The sequence below is a fragment of the Coptis chinensis genome, chromosome 5, assembly GCF_015680905.1.
Source record: "Coptis chinensis isolate HL-2020 chromosome 5, ASM1568090v1, whole genome shotgun sequence".
NCBI classification, from domain to species: Eukaryota; Viridiplantae; Streptophyta; class Magnoliopsida; order Ranunculales; family Ranunculaceae; genus Coptis; species Coptis chinensis.
In genome coordinates this window covers 31,119,295-31,135,953 of record NC_141460.1, presented here as the reverse complement: position 1 = coordinate 31,135,953, position 16,659 = coordinate 31,119,295, and the positions used below count along the sequence as shown (strand labels likewise).

The 16,659-nt window shown below is 35.8% G+C and overlaps 1 protein-coding gene and 1 non-coding gene across 2 annotated transcripts; both read left to right on the top strand.

Annotated features, from left to right (window-relative positions):
- The first annotated feature begins 632 nt into the window (after positions 1 to 632).
- Positions 633 to 14,672, top strand: LOC147497295 (spermidine copper dependent amine oxidase 2-like). Its single transcript, XM_086559909.1, has 12 exons — positions 633 to 1,200; positions 1,389 to 1,498; positions 1,608 to 1,913; positions 4,377 to 4,489; positions 4,572 to 4,902; positions 4,985 to 5,200; positions 5,311 to 5,547; positions 7,502 to 7,687; positions 9,744 to 9,884; positions 10,920 to 11,188; positions 12,416 to 12,497; positions 14,234 to 14,672. The coding sequence occupies exons 1-12, from the start codon at positions 954 to 956 to the stop codon at positions 14,342 to 14,344; spliced, it is 2,349 nt and encodes a 782-aa protein (XP_086416035.1). The 5' UTR covers positions 633 to 953; the 3' UTR covers positions 14,345 to 14,672.
- LOC147497296 (U6atac minor spliceosomal RNA) lies at positions 2,257 to 2,374 on the top strand. The gene has a single exon (XR_015197272.1). It is a non-coding gene; the product is annotated as a U6atac minor spliceosomal RNA (small nuclear RNA).
- Positions 14,673 to 16,659: the final 1,987 nt, after the last annotated feature.

Below are 16,659 nucleotides of genomic sequence, written 5' to 3'. Positions count from 1 at the left end.
ATATCTGATTTTGTACCTTATTTCGCATGCTAAAAGAACTTGTTGACCGGCTCTAGACGAGTCAAATCATACGGAATAAAGAGGGACAATTGAGTGAAACAAGAAAAGGAGAATTTTCAATTGCAAACAAATGCCAACCAAATGACATTGTGGATGAATCGATCTTCATAACGTTTTCCTTTTCTTAGTAATTATTCATTTTGATGTTCTAAACCTTAACCGATAAGATAGAGTCCTAACTAATAAAGAGATTTGATTTTCTATCTTGGGAATTTTATCCAAAAACTAAATTAGACTAGGTGAGTTTGAGTTTTGTGTCCCAAAATTGAGATTACATATCTATGCATTTGGTTTGGGGTAAAATAGGGATTACGCACAAACTAAGATTGCCAACTGAACAGACCGATACAATTTTCGTCGTCGGTAGAAATTGTGCCGTCACTGGAACTCAATTAAAGCAGCAGAAGGCAAATTTAGGAGCTATTGGAGTCGCTATAAGGTCCTTTCAGCATAAAAAAAAACACACGTGTAAGATTTTCAAGGAGGCGCACATCCAAAACTGGTCCCGACCTCATTGAATCCCAACTCTCTACTATAAGAAGTCAAACAGATAACTGATCCCCATCTTAATAGGCTGAATAAGTGATATATTTGGCTTTATCACGTGAAACCCTCTTCTCACTTATAAAGTGGAACACGGAGTCCAATTGCGAAAGAAGCTCTCTTTCTCAAATATATATATCAACCCAAATCACAACAGAAGTAACAAATCTTCCTTATTCTTGGATCGTTTAGTTTGTTCTAGAAGCTTCTGACGTTCTTGAAAAGGTGTAGGGGAAGTAGTAGTAGTAGTAGTAGTAAAGTGAGAGAGTGTGAATTTGCTGTATGTCAGTAGATTGCATTGGGAGAACTAGTTACTATAACGGATTCGGCGAACTTGCAAACCCATTACAATGGCCACAACTTCGGAAAAAACGACGTCATCATCATCTTGCTGCTCCAACACAATCCGTCGTCAATCTGTTTCCGCAGCCGGACCAGAAGTTTCTGAAATCACTGAAGATTGGATTGTCACTGACAAGAATCTTCAGAAAGAAGAAGAAGAAGAACAACAACAACAGCAGCAGAAGAAGAAGAATAAGACAATGATCAAGAATGACCACCCTACTATTGATCCCCTCCCTGAACCCTCCACTAAAGGTACATCTTTTTACATTCTATGCCACGTGTTTATTATTAATTAGCATGTGTTTGAATGAATTCTGTCTTTTTGTTACTTTTTCTTGTTCAACTACTTTGAATGGTTTATATAAAAAGAGGAAAAAAAAGACTACTTTGAGTAATTGTTTCTAGTTAGTTATAGTGGAAATTTTGTTAATTGTTTACAGCTCTGCCGATTATGATGAGGGCACAAAGCAGTCACCCATTGGATCCTTTATCAGCTGCTGAAATATCTGTGGCAGTTGCAACTGTTAGGGCGGCTGGAGCTACACCTGAGGTTTGTTGTTGTTCATTGTAATTAATCTTTTTTTTTTTCGTTCTTTATATCCATGTTCTTTATATCCATGTAAAAAACCTGAGTTACTTGTTGCATTGTTTATTATTAGGTCAGAGACAGTATGCGGTTTATTGAAGTGGTTCTACTGGAGCCAGATAAACATGTTGTTGCACTGGCAGATGCGTATTTCTTCCCCCCATTCCAACCTTCATTGCTTCCTAAAACGAAAGGCGGACCAGTCATTCCAACTAAGTTACCCCCAAGGCGGGCCAGGCTCGTTGTGTACAATAAAAGGTCAAACGAGACAAGTATTTGGATTGTGGAGCTGACTGAAGTACATGCTGCAACTCGAGGTGGTCATCACAGGGGAAAAGCTATTTCATCCCAAGTTGTGCCAGATGTACAACCTCCAATGGTATATGCCATTTTGCTGAAATACATAATGTTTTTAGATAAATATCTTTATGAAATAGATTTGACATTCATAAGGCTCGCTTGTGACTTCTCATATTAATTCATGCGCTAAAAACTTCAAACTAAACAAGCAATTCATCAATCTTCTTTTACTAAACCCCTGACTTTCTGGAAAGTGCGAATTTAAGTTATCTATTACAAAAAAAGGCTTCATCTTAACATTTTATAATTGTGATCTGAAAAGGTTTACTCTGTCTAACTATTGGGAGGAGATGATGAACCCAGATTAGTTTCACTCATATGGTTGGTTACTTGGTTAATCATGAGTGAAGGAGTAGAGACACGATTAAGAAAGCAGTGATGGTTGGCATTTCCCCTAACAGGGACGGGAACATCCTTTGGGCTTACCTTTTACCAGCCTTGGGGTAAGGCTACCCACTTCGGGAGATCTTAGAAAGTTTTAATAGATAAGTAAACGAATGGGAGTATGCAGTAGTTGTTGCAGCTGAAAATTTACACAAATGTTACATTGCCATTAGTGCGTGGTGTAGGATATTGACATTTATAGACTCGCAATCGATTGTTTCTTTCGTGTTGTTTTTATGTAACTTGTAAGGACGTGAGTTAGTGAGTACATGAGTGATAAAAAAATTGATGTGGATGAGAGGTATAATGTACACTGTTATTGGCTCATTCTATTCCTTTGCTGATCCCCCCAATATTTATCTACATGTGTTAAGTGTTAACTTACATCAGTGCCTCCTAAGCATAGTTCGAGATTTCGGAATTCTGAATTCTTGAAAAACCGGAATTCTGCTCGAAATCCACCCGGAAGACCATATTTTGAAATTAAAACTTTTCGACCCTATATTTGATATTTTGAATCCGTTTCGATGTTTTCAAAAACCGAAATATCCAGCGGAATTCCGAGATTCTGTTTGAAATCGTGAACACTGCTCCTAAGCAAGAGGTGCAGAACCTGAATACTTGTTGTCAGCAGAAAGTGTTGCCCCTAGTTTGTTAATGCTGCTGCATCCTTTAACAACTGAATTTCTCAATTCTTATTGTTTATACATCAACTTCCGTGAGTGAGTGATAACGTGAAAATTTTGTTGTTTAATGTTTTATATTTGGAACCCTATCATATCCAGTGGTTTATCTAATAAATTGTTATATTAATTCTTCAACTTCATGTTCTGTAGATAGGAATGTGCCATTTTAAAACAAACCTTTAGTACTTGAAAAAGAATGATATAGCTGTACTTCTGTTTCTATATCCAGTATTCGAGAAAAAGCTTGGTAATATGGTGTAAGATTACTTAGGATTGTACTCGTATCATCTGAATTTGTTCCTTGCTGTGTGCATTATACAACCGTGAATAACGGCTGAGTTATGTATTAGCTCAAAAATTGTTCATTTTCATTTTGATGACATCTTTTGTCTGTTACTTATAATTTTAAATTTGTTCTATTAGCTTTAAAGTATGTCTCTGATTATTCTACATAATTTCTGTTATTTCATTCCCATTGACACTCTCTCTCTCTCTCTGGGAGGGGGTCACAATGTCTTACTTATTGAAGTTTATTAGGAACAGTCTTTGGACTGCACCTTTAGCTTCCATTCATAATACGTTCCTGATATCTTTTTTCTTTTCAATTTCATCATAATAGGAGTAGTGGTGTTCTTCTTGACTACCTTTTCTGTTTTGGAGGTGTTAATCTTTGGATATTTTTCATATTTTTGTTCATTGTTTATATTGTTTGCAAGCATAGAGTACATAAGACTTGGGACATCCCAATTAGGCTGGCATCCATTGTTTTCTTATCATCTGAGTTTGATCCTTGCCATATGTGGATCATGAATAACGACTGAGCATTGTATTAGCTCAAACGAATTTGGTGTTAATTTGATTGCTTATCTAACTTGTATTCACCATAGTCTTTTATTTTGAATTTGGTTTTGCATTGTATTAGCTCCCGAGTATATCTCTGATCATTTGACATAGTTGGGTTCTATTGGATCCCAACAGATACAGTTTTTTTTCACCTATCTCTCTTTCTATGATTTTATGATTTAATTTTCTTCTTATTTTTCTGGGTGTGTCTGTGTGTTGTTGGGGCCCCAATTTTTTAACATGGTGGTTGAATGTTCTATTTTATTTTGTTTATTTATTATTATTATTATTATTTTTTTGGCGTGGGGTGGTGGTGGGGGGGGGGGGAGGGGGGTGGGGGTCACAATGTCTTAGTTTTTGTAGTTACTCTCTTGGTGTTCTTTATATTATGTGTTCATTGTTTGCAAGCATCTGCTTGCACTTCTGCGCAATTTTCTAATAAGCTCTTGGCTTTCACAGTTACTTTTGTATAGGGATTGCAACTTCTAACATTGTATATTAATTTTTCCATGAGGTTTTGATACTAGAAATCCTATTCAACATCTAAATATGGTCATTTTCTGCTACAGGATGCTATGGAATATGCGGAATGCGAAGCTGTTGTAAAGGACTTTTCCCCATTTCGGGAGGCGATGAAGAAAAGGGGTATCGAGGATATGGATCTCGTGATGGTAGATCCGTGGTTTGTTCTTAATCTCATTCCCATTCATTTTGATATTTATTTAAAAATATGCTTCTGTTTTTCAATTATAAATGTGTTTCAGGTGTGTTGGTTACCATAGTAATGCTGATGCTCCAAGTAGGAGACTTGCTAAACCACTAATTTTCTGTAGAACCGAGAGTGACTGCCCATTGGAAAATGGTTATGCACGCCCTGTTGAGGGCATCTACGTAGTAGTAGACATGCAAAACATGGTGGTAGTTGAGTTTGAAGATCGTAAACTTGTCCCTCTTCCTCCAGCTGACCCATTACGGAATTATACCCCAGGGGAAACACGAGGAGGTGTTGACCGCAGTGATGTGAAGCCTCTCCAAATCATTCAACCTGAAGGTCCAAGCTTTCGTGTTCATGGTCACTTTGTACAGTGGCAAAAGGTACTCTCTAGATCAATTTTATCAGTAGTTTCTCTCACTTCCAGTCCGCACTTGTAACACTGTTCTCTTTCATGGTAAGCAGTGGAACTTTCGAATTGGTTTCACTCCGCGGGAGGGGCTGGTGATATATTCCGTTGCATATACCGATGATAGTCGGGGTCGAAGACCTGTAGCTCACAGGCTGAGTTTTGTTGAAATGGTTGTACCATATGGAGATCCAAATGAACCACATTATAGAAAGAATGCTTTTGATGCTGGAGAAGATGGCCTTGGTAAAAATGCCCATTCTCTTAAGAAGGTCAGAGTTTACTCTCTTTTTCCTTGTTTTATGTGGATTATGTTAGAGACTATTTTTTCAGAATCATTATATTTCATTTATATTGTGTTTTATGTTTTTTTCCATTGCAGGGATGTGATTGCTTAGGATACATCAAATACTTTGATGCACATTCCACAAATTTCACCGGAGGAGTTGAGACAACTGAAAATTGTGTTTGTTTGCATGAAGAAGATCATGGTATGCTCTGGAAGCATCAAGATTGGAGGACGGGGTTGGCTGAAGTTAGGCGTTCTAGACGTCTCACAGTTTCTTTTATATGTACGGTGGCTAATTATGAGTATGGGTTCTTCTGGCACTTCTATCAGGCAAGTTATTATTATTATTATTATTATTATTATTATTATTATTATTATTGTTATTATATTATTGTTAATATTATTACTATTATAATAATTATTATTATTACTACTGTTATTATTATTATTATTATTGTTAATATTATTACTATTATAATAATTTATTATTATTATTATTGTTGTTGTTGCTATTGTTTTTTTCAGAGAGAGAATCCTTTTCTCTGGAAACTGTTTTTGGAAGATTATCCAAGATCATCGATTTAGATTGTCACCAGTGTCTAAAAAACATTTTCTTTCCTCCAGAAAACATTGTTTTTGAAAGACATTAAATTCTCCATACTATTTAACAATGCCTATGACAGTATGATGTGATGTAAAAGAATGTATTTCTATTGAGAAACGAGGTTTACTTGCTCTTTATTTATATTCTTTTGATTTGTTAATGATTGGAAAAGGTAGGTAAGGTTTTACAAGGAAGCATACTGAAGAGGATGTAAAAGAATTCTAATCTCCCTATCAATGATACCAAATACGAGATTCATTAGTTAATAATTTAATAATAAGTAATCATACGATTCATGAATCATCCATTCGAATTAGATCCATAGATTGGACAAAACTATTCACTGAAAAGAGATGAAGGTTTTGACGGGTAGGACAAGGACAATCCAAAATCAACTAGAAAAAATCACAAAATAGAAGAAAAACATATTTTTAACTCCAGATATAAAAATTAGTCCTAACGAAAAATTGATGGGATTTGGTATGATACTTATCATATCGATGAGATTGATATTCAAATATTTCTTCTTAGAATGTATTGATTTGACCCCATAAGCGGGACCACCACCCAATAGCATGTTGCTGCCAGAAGCAGAACCCCGTATTTCTTCTAGAGAATCTCTTAATTGTTTCAGAGCAACAGAAAGAGATTCTTTAACCATAATGATTGGTCTCAATTCGGGAGGAAGAACCGGCAATACTGTTACTATGTTTCTTTTTATTTTCTCAAAAGTTAATAGATCCTACACCTTGAACTATGTGCTCTGATCTTTCTTCATGGATCCTTTGTCCTTTTAAACAAGAGACCTTAAATGTTTATGAAGAGGAGGAAATAGACCACAATTGTACGTAGAAACATCATACTCCAAATGAATTGCTTATTATTCCATCCCAGAATCAGGTGTCTACACTCTCTGCGCACACAGTTCATCATACATTAAAGTCAACAAAAAGCACTGGCTAACATATTAGTAAAAGATTGTATGGTGTCTAACCAGTTTCCCTTCTTTATATACAGTAACCACTAGTGACAAGTGTTCAAAAATAAGAAAGTCATCCAGTGATATTGTTGATCTAAAGATCCATATTCTAAAAGAATTATTTCTCATCGTACTTTCTTTTTCTTGTTAGTTCCAAGTCAAGAAATCATTATCACTGATTTTGTGATCTGTCTTCTATTACCAACCAGGAGGAGATTAAAAAGTAGTATTATTGTTATCAGAGAGAAAACTAATAATTGAAAAAAATAAATAAGTTATTTTAAGTTTGTTTTTTCTAGGGCTGAAAATGGTGCGGGTTTTGAACCGATCCGACGCAAACCCATTTGTCAGGTTTGGATACCAAATGTAGACCTGTATTACAGTCAGATACTCAGATGTGGTTTCAAGATTCATGATCTGATTCCGACCCGAAATATGAAAAACCAAATTAACTAAGAATTTCTACTATTCTTTCAAAAGTAATCTTTAGAGAAATGTATATATTTAGGATATTCCGTGATTATCTAAAACAGTATTATTCTGTTGTTTATCAGACATTTATATCTGTTAGCTCTTATGTGTTTGTGTCTTTCTGTACCCGTTATCTAATTTGCTCTTTACTTTGTTCATGTTATTTGTTGTGTGGTTTATGTGCTACATAAACTTGTATTCTTATATATATTTTTTGGTAACTGTTGCAGGACGGGAAAATCGAAGCAGAGGTAAAACTTACCGGAATTCTAAGTTTGGGAGCCGTGCAACCGGGTGAATCTAGGAAGTACGGTACAACTATAGCTCCAGGACTATATGCTCCTGTTCATCAACATTTTTTTGTTGCTCGTATGGACATGGCTGTAGATTGTAAGCCTGGTGAAACATTTAATCAGGTATTCTATGTCAATATCTCGATGTTATGTTCCTTTTCGCCATATATCAATTAAGTTGCTGCAGATTGGTCATTTTGGTTTGATTTGAATTTGTATGTTTGTTAACACAATGTGCTTATGAATGAATGTGATATTTCTTTTCTAGTTTTCTTTTATTGTCTGTTTGTTGCTATGTATTTTGATGCGGTGCATAATAGCCACTGTGTTGAGCAAGTCTAAGCCATGGTCAAGATTGTCCAAGCTGACAATCTCCATGCCATATTAGACAAACGTTCTATTATTTGTAAATTGCCAATTCAAGTTGCATGCTTGCATTTATTTTGTAGGTTTTGTTTCCCACTATAGCAAGGTTTCTTGATTAGCAAGAAACCAATTTTTTATGAATCAGGAGCTTGTATTAGGAGAAGTACAGTTGTTGAATATTTGAGAAATCATGCTGTATTTTTACGGTTTTTGTCAAAATTCCCTTTGTATTACTGAAACAAAAATTCCTTTGTATGAAAGTAGGGTTTGATTACTTCAATTGCTTTTCATTTAAAGTTGTCCCAGCCTTCAATTTACATCATTTTCTATACTATAGATGTTTCCATTCCTCGTCCTTGACTGCTTTATTTGATTCATGACTTCCTGCTTCCGATTAACTGTGAGTCCCTCAGTAATCTGGGGCTGTCAATTTTCTGATGGTTAGAAAATTAAATATTGTATGCCATCGTCAGATCTTTTGTATTTTATAGATGTCTTAAATATATCTATCATTGTTTCCCCCCTGCTTTTGCTTTGGTTAGTAATTTTGGTTTTATCTTATGTCACCAGTATAGGAAAATTGTTTTTAATCACGATTTTGCTATTTACATCACTATCTTTGAAAATTAAAGAATTCTTTCATATCTTTGAGTTATGGGTTATAGATCTCTGAGCCGATTTGGTGTTGTTGATTCTTTCTATTACGTCCTGTCTGATTTATGCTTTATGGTTTTAGTGTCTGATCTGGACTTCTGGTTGACATTCCCCTCTCAAAGTATAAAATATCCTTGATGATTTATATTGCTTAATTGGCAAGCAATTTCAAGTTTCAGGCCAAAAGCTCTTCTATTCTCCATCAATCCTCTCTAAAGGACATTAACCATAGCGATCTGTAAGTTTGATTTGCCTTACGGGATGGTTTCTAAACCTGATTTCTGTTCTCCATCGTGTTTCTTCTTTTGATGGGATTCCTGACCCAAGTTCTCAATACTCTTGTTGAGATGTTTAGTCTCACATGGGATATGTTAAGCCACACATAAAAATATATAAGTCTTGGGGCCTCTCCACTTATAACCAATTGGTTTTAAGTTGGATGTCCATCTTTAATAACTCTCAAATAGCTATAACTTTCACCTCAAACAGTTGTTCCTTAAGTGCTAATTGAGTTCCAGGAGAGAGGATTGCGACATTTGTACCTGATTTTGTTTGTCTTTTCACGGTGGGGTTAATTAAGGCTTCTTATACAACTTAATATATATTGTTTTGTTGTTAACAGGCACATCAAGAATATCTGAAATAGTTTGGGTGTCATTTATTTTGTCAAGGTTTGGGATTTGTTATGGAGGCCTAACCCTAGTTTTTTATCTATTAATTTGTTGTGTGGGGTGTATATGGCGACTTGGTGTTTGCTTTTGCAATTCTCACTTGGTTGACATATGGGCTCGATCACGGCATATTCTAATGGCAGTGGGACTTATATGGGTTTATAGTTTTTCATCCTTTTTTTTGATAAGTAAATTTTATTAATATTGATAAACAACACCACTATTACATTAATACCCAATCCAACTAGTCAAGGTTACCTGTAATTGGCCCATACCCAGCAACGAAAGACCATAATAAGTCAAAAATAAAATAGAAAAACTTTGATGGCTTGCAGTTGTGTGCAGATCATATCATATGTTTCTCACAAAGATTATTTTAGGTTGTTGTTAATTGGAAATATACAAGTACAAGGTTCTATTTGGTAGAATTAGCATTTTCTTTTCTGGTTAACAAATGTGATACTAGTTTTGTATTGTTTGTTCAACAGGTGGTTGAAGTGAATGTTAAAATTGAAGAACCGGGGAAAAATAACGTCCACAGTAATGCTTTCTATGCTGAAGAGGAGCTACTAAAGTCTGAGTTGCAAGCTATGCGCGACTGTAATCCTTTGACTGCTCGCCATTGGATTGTAAGTCATCTTTTCCTGTTTGTTAAAGCTATTATTGCCCACGTCTATCCAGTTATCTGTATATTATTGTCTCTTGAAATAAACACTTTTAATCTGAGCTGCTTATGGGTTCCCATGAGAGTAATTTGATTTATCTTCACTATAACAATGTCAGAGACCCATCATCATTTTCCAATTTCAACTAGGCACTAGATTCAATATATTACATGTGATCATGAGAGCATGGTCTGACTAGACCTAAATGCCTTAACAGAGGCACAACATGAGGCCCCAATCCTAAGAAGGTACATACTTTTTCATGAACAGATAATTTGACTATTTCTTAACGAAAGTGGACTAGATTGGGTTTGTATGCTTCTCTGTTCTTACTAGCACCCCCTTCTATCTTGTCACTCTTGGTTAAGAATGAGGAACTCCCCATCGTTGTAAGAATTTTGTGTATGGGCTTTACCAGCTGTAACAGAAATTTGACAAATTTATGTTTTCCCTTTTTTACATGGTATTATCTGTTTTAAGCTTCTCATAAATTTTGGGCCGACACCCATGTGGGGAGTACATGCCAAAATTTGAGGTTCCGTTAATGTTAAAAGGATACTGCATATGGGGGACACAGGAAGCTCGCCACGGTCATATGGTTTTTATGTGAATGCTTACATTAACAGAAAACCCCCAGATTTTGTGGACTAACATCTACTGTTGAAGAATGACATTGAAAAAGTATTGCACATCCCTGTAAACAAAGAGGGTGTGCTCTCCCAATAGGGTCCATGTTCCGAGGCAAGCCTAGGGGTGAAAGCCTTTTACATTTATAATCAATTAATGAACTAAAACTAATATTTCCTTCTTTCTTCTTGGTCAGTAGTTTTAGTCATTTATAGTAGTGGCCAAACTTTAGTTAGCCACTATTAACTTCGCCTAGAGTCCTAGACCTTTGTTTTCCTATCACTGATGGGGATAGGTAGAGGAGTTTGTAATCTATCTGATTGGGACAGCGCATGAATGCTTGATTGATGATACTTGTCTTTCATTTTTCAGATTAGGAACACAAGAACAGTGAACCGGACTGGACAACTAACAGGCTACAAGCTAGTGCCTGGTTCAAATTGTTTGCCTCTAGCAGGCTCTGAGGCTAAATTTTTGAGACGAGCTGCATTTTTAAAGCATAATCTGTGGGTTACTCCCTATGCTTCTGGTGAGATGTATCCTGGAGGAGAGTTTCCTAATCAAAATCCGCGTGTGGGTGAAGGGTTGGCCACATGGGTTAAGCAAAATCGGTCTCTGGAAGAAACTAATATAGTTCTCTGGTTAGTTTACTCTCTCTCTCTCTCTCTCTCTCTCTTGTTATTAATAATGTAGTATTCTGGTTATTTCTGGTTACTTTTACAGTTTTACTGTTTTACTATTTGTTTACGTATAGGATATACTGTCTTTCAGGATGATTATGCTCCCACCTCTCCGCTAACCTAAATAACATGAACACTTCATATTCTTAAAAAAGATCCGTGTTGTGTCGGACCGTTGGACACATTACACATGTGATTTCAAACTAGAGTTTCTTCTATACCCTAAAATACTAAGAAATTAATCTATTGAGATGAACTCCAAAAGTTTCCACGTTCATAGTTCTTTATTTGTAAGGAGGTGCTTTGTAAGGTCTTGATCCTGGAAATAGTTTTGTAACTACAGAATATTAATATTTTTTATTTTAATTAGCTGTGTCTCTGTGTCCTACTTCATATAGGTTGCTGTGTCAGAAAGTCCATATATAATTATATATGTCGGACACTGACGCACGTATCCATGTCAATGTGACTTAACGATAACTAATGGATGCTTAATAGAATTTTTTGGGAATGAAGGGTTAAAAGTTAGTGATTTTCTGTTTAGATACCACCCATCAACATTATTTTGTACCTGTTTGTGTGTCACATAGCACTGTTTTTACTGATGAATTACGAGTCAAGACCTATTTGAATCTGAGATGTTTCTAATTTACACGACGGCCATGCAAAATATGAGTTAAATATTTCTGCATCCAATATCATCATATATATGGTTATTTAGTTTTAAGTGTCTATCTGCCATTTGGACATCTGTGAGTTGCCAAAATTTCTCTAATATTTGTATCATACGTTCATCACAACCTCAGAAATGTTATCTAAATGTTTTACATCACAGAATTTCCCATTATTTATTTACTTTTTTGAAGAAGTTGATGATTATTTGGATTTCTAAGTTTTTTTATATTGTATGTACTTTTTTCCATGTGTCTGTGTTAGTTGTTGTGGTCAATCTAGATGATAATAATCCTTGTCCAAAATGTGTTCCCCTTACCTGCTGTTTGCACTCTCTGATATTCTATATGAAATACTACTCAATCATAGTTTAACATCAAAGTACTCTAAGTGTAGTCAATATATTAATCCATGCTGATCCAAAATATATTCCCCGACTTCCCTCACGTCATTTGCATTCTCTGAATTTATTCTATATGAAAATACAACTGAAAGTTCATCATCAATCTATTGTAGGTATGTTTTTGGTGTTACACACATTCCAAGACTGGAAGACTGGCCTGTCATGCCGGTTGAGCACCTTGGTTTTATGCTTATGGTACGCCACTTATCCTGAATATATCTTAACAGCTACATGCTAGAGGCGTCAATCGTCATACTCTTTTCTGTTGTAGTTTGCTGAACCATCTGTCTTAATAACCTATTTGTTGAGGCATGCTAATTGATGGAATAGAGGACCAAGGTTAAATGATGACTTTGGCCATGAGGGGTTTATATGATAAGGTGTACTAATGATATATTCAGGACAAGGGTTGTATACCATATTTATGATATGTTTTTAACCAACTGGGGAAGAGTACCTTGAGTTCTTCCTCCAACTTGGGAAGCTCCTTGTTCTGATGCTCAAAGACCCTCACAATTGCTTTAGGAAGGTCCACCACTAGCTAACTTTGAATTGTGAGGAAGTGGTAGCATCTATGCGAAAGCCTCTTTAATATCTAATGTTCGTATCCACGCATATGGAAAGATGTGAAAATTATTTTCTCAACAGTATATGCTATATTTTGCCAGACTTGACAGAACAGCTTTACTGCAAATCTTAATAAGGCCCTTCTAAGTGTAACAGCATTCTTCCCCATTTATACAGCTGTACGTTATAATCTGTGAGCAAAACGAAGTCAATAGATACACATATTACTAAATTGCTCCCAAGCGTGATAGGCCCCACCAAGATATCCTCCCAAAACAAAATGGAACCCCTATTAGCGAGAAGAGACAAATGCCTCCAAATAGTGTTCCCAATGGGATTTCCAGGCTCCTTCGAGTACCACTTCCTTTCTCTTTCCCCTTACTTATCCACCACTACTTTTCTCCACAAATATTCCCTCCCTTCCCAATACCTCCTTCATTGCCATTGAAGCTTTGTCTTATAATGCAAGATATCTTTACACCCCAATCCAACCTCTTTCTTGAGAAGACACGACGTTAGAAAAACAAATTGAGGGTTACTCCTTGAGCTGAGGCTATATAGCCTCACAGGTAGTGCAAGAGGCTTGATTCCAAGCTAAGTTTGTTTATTTGTTTTATTCATATGGAATGTTCATATATATATAATTTAATATCTTCTGGATTTTTAAGAGTGATTTTTAGGGCGATGTGGCTTAGATCCTAATCACATGTTTGGCATCTCAAGGCTTTTATGCATTTATTTAAACATTAGAAAGACATAGGTATCGGCCTTGATTAATTAAATCCTTGATTTCTATCCCTCACTACCATACAAAAACCTTTTGAAAAACTTCTACTAGTGTTTAGCAACTCCCATAGGTATTGGGGAAGGGAAAGCGGGGAGTTAATCAAGGTGCAGCTCCCTTTCTCGAAAGGTATTTTGCTTTCCGCCTTGCCAACTGACATGCTACTTTTCTTGATCACCTTATTCCAAATACCTCTAGATTTCTTTCTTTTGCTCCCAAATGGCCAACCAAAGTATGCAGTATGAAAGTTAACATAAGAGCAGCCACCAAATGGGTTATATTATTCAAAATCATGGATAGTCAAGCAGATAATAATGTAAACCGATGTAAACTATCTTACACTATTTATACTGTGCTCTTTTCTTGGCGTCTCTATTCTCTCTCCTATCCAGTGGATATAAAGTACAAAATATGAAGAAGAAAATTTGCTGGCTAATTAGTGGAAAGCGTCTAGTTTATAAGTGTTCCTTGGTTATTGCTGTCTTAGTTTGTTTCTAACATGTGCTTGTTAATATATGTCTAAGTGAGATATAAAATATTAGGTGGTTCAGTCCTCATGCATATAATGTTTGTCTTGCAGCCACATGGGTTCTTCAATTGTTCTCCTGCAATAGATGTCCCTCCTAATTCAAATGAACTGGAACTCAAGGTGTCAAAGGCAATTCAAAATGGGTTGCTAGCGAAGCTTTAAGTACCTTTTGTGGATAAGTAATAACGTGAAGATTTGGGTTGATTCTGCACATCTATGAGGGTTGACTATGCACATTATTTCGTCATTGTAGATCACTTCTCTTGTCGATAGTATCTAGTAGAAATGCTGTTTTTACAGGACTCGGATCTGAGTTAATCATTGTTCCTTAGATTTGAATGTCAAGTTGGTACTTTAAGAACGTTTAAGGATATGTTTTACCAATTTTTTTTTTGGGTGTATATACTTCCGTATGCTAATTCAAATATAAGAATTCTATTCGAATGTCAAGTTGGTACTTTAAGAACGTTTAAGGATGTTTTACCAATTCTTTTTTGGGTGTATATACTTCCGTATGCTAATTTAAATATAAGAATTCCATTCGAATGTCAAGTTGGTATAAGGATGTTTTACCAATTCCTTTTTAGGCGTTTATACTTTCGTTTTTCCGTTAGCTAATTGAAATATAAGAATTATATTAAAAAAAAATGTCAAGATGGTACTTTAAGGATGTTTTACCAATTCTTTTTGAAATGTATATACTATTCGTTGGCTTGGTGAGTATAATTTCTATTGATGGAGTGTCACTCTTTTCTTTGGTGCGGCAGAGAAATTAGCTTCTCTCCATGTTTGTGTAATAAGTAAGGCTTGCAGATGTTGCTGAATATGTCTCCATCTAGGTTGTAGAGACCAAGGAATTTCACCATTTGCGAAGGCTATTACAGGTGCAAGGGAGTCTGATTTTAGCCATAGCTCCCTCCATCCCTTAGTAGGTGCACTCTCTGCACTCTCTGCACTCTCTGCACTCCGTCAATCACTTTTGCGAGTTTTTGAATGTAGCCCCTATTCCTGATGGTCCATGATTTCCACATGCAGCACCATCAGTGTTAGCATTGATGATATTGTTAACTGGAGGGACCCAGGTGCATGACTTGATCTTGGGAGCTTGCCTAGGCCTTAAGGATAAGTTCCAGAAGCTTAGAATGGAGATATCATGAGTATTCCTGTTAGAAGGACCTTTTGATAATCTAGAAGTAACTTCAACTTGAAATTGTACCATATCTTTGCGCTGATTCAAATCGGGCACTTTGTCATCAAAAGTCATTCTATTTCTTTGTTTCCATATGGTCACCATGGCTGCAACAATATTGAGTTCCACAAATGCTTGATGAGGGGGCTCCATGCCTCCATGTTCTAGATTTTCTTATGCAGTTCATGAATGAATCTGGGGGTTGAGTCACTTTGAATGCACAAAAGATCCAAGACCATAACTGTTGAGTAAAAGAGCAGTGCCAAAGAAGGTGTTCCACAGTTTCTTCACTTCTACATAGCCGGCATCTGGAGCAAAGCTTGACTCCTACATTTTGTGCTCTGTCATCCGTTGCAGCAACTCCTTGTATGAGTTTCCATGCTGTAGCTGATACTCGAGGGTGAATATAGTGCCTCCAGATTGCTTTAGACCAGCCCACTGGTTGTTCTCTTTTTAATAGCTTCAAAAGCAGACTTTGTAGAAAACTTGCCCTTATGAATTATGATCATTGCACCATACCTGATAGTTTTCGAAATTTGAGTTGGATCTTTGTATTGAGTTTAGAGTGACACCCAATTGGTTAAAGATTTGTTGAAGCTGGTGAGGTATACTCAAGAGTATTGTTGTGAATGAGTGAAGAAACCTTGGATGTACAACCTTTGTTATCCTTAGGCTGCAGGTGCATGAGCTGTACGTATATGAGAATGAGATCCAATCCAATTGTCCCTCCATAAATTGGTGTATATACTTCCGTATGCTAATTAAAATATAAGAAGGGACAAGATCAATATACAACACTTTTTATACAACAATTAATACAATGGTCTCCATCTTACGACTTGATTTTTTGTGGATGTTATCTTCCCACCATGGATAACATCCTTGCAAAAAATGTGCTAATTTGGAAATTTCTAAAGATGCCAAAAGAGGGTTGTAAAATTTTAAATCCTATCCGTTAAAATAAATTTTCAAATCAACATTGAAAGAAAGGGATAGAGATTTTGAAATGATCTAAAATTTTGTGGATATGATATTTGATAAGTACGATTTTTTTTTTGTGTATGTATGATGTGACTCAAAACAGACACTAAACCTACAGTTAAATCAATATACCTTACTCACAAAATCATTTATGTATAACTCGAGCCAGAAATTTGTCCCAACCTAAATACTTGAGCATTTGTGAAATATAGAAATAGACTTAATTACAAAACTACTTAAAGAAGATAGAAAGAGAGAGAGTTGTGGAGAGCCAAAACCACTTTTGTTTGGATCTTACCTACTTCTT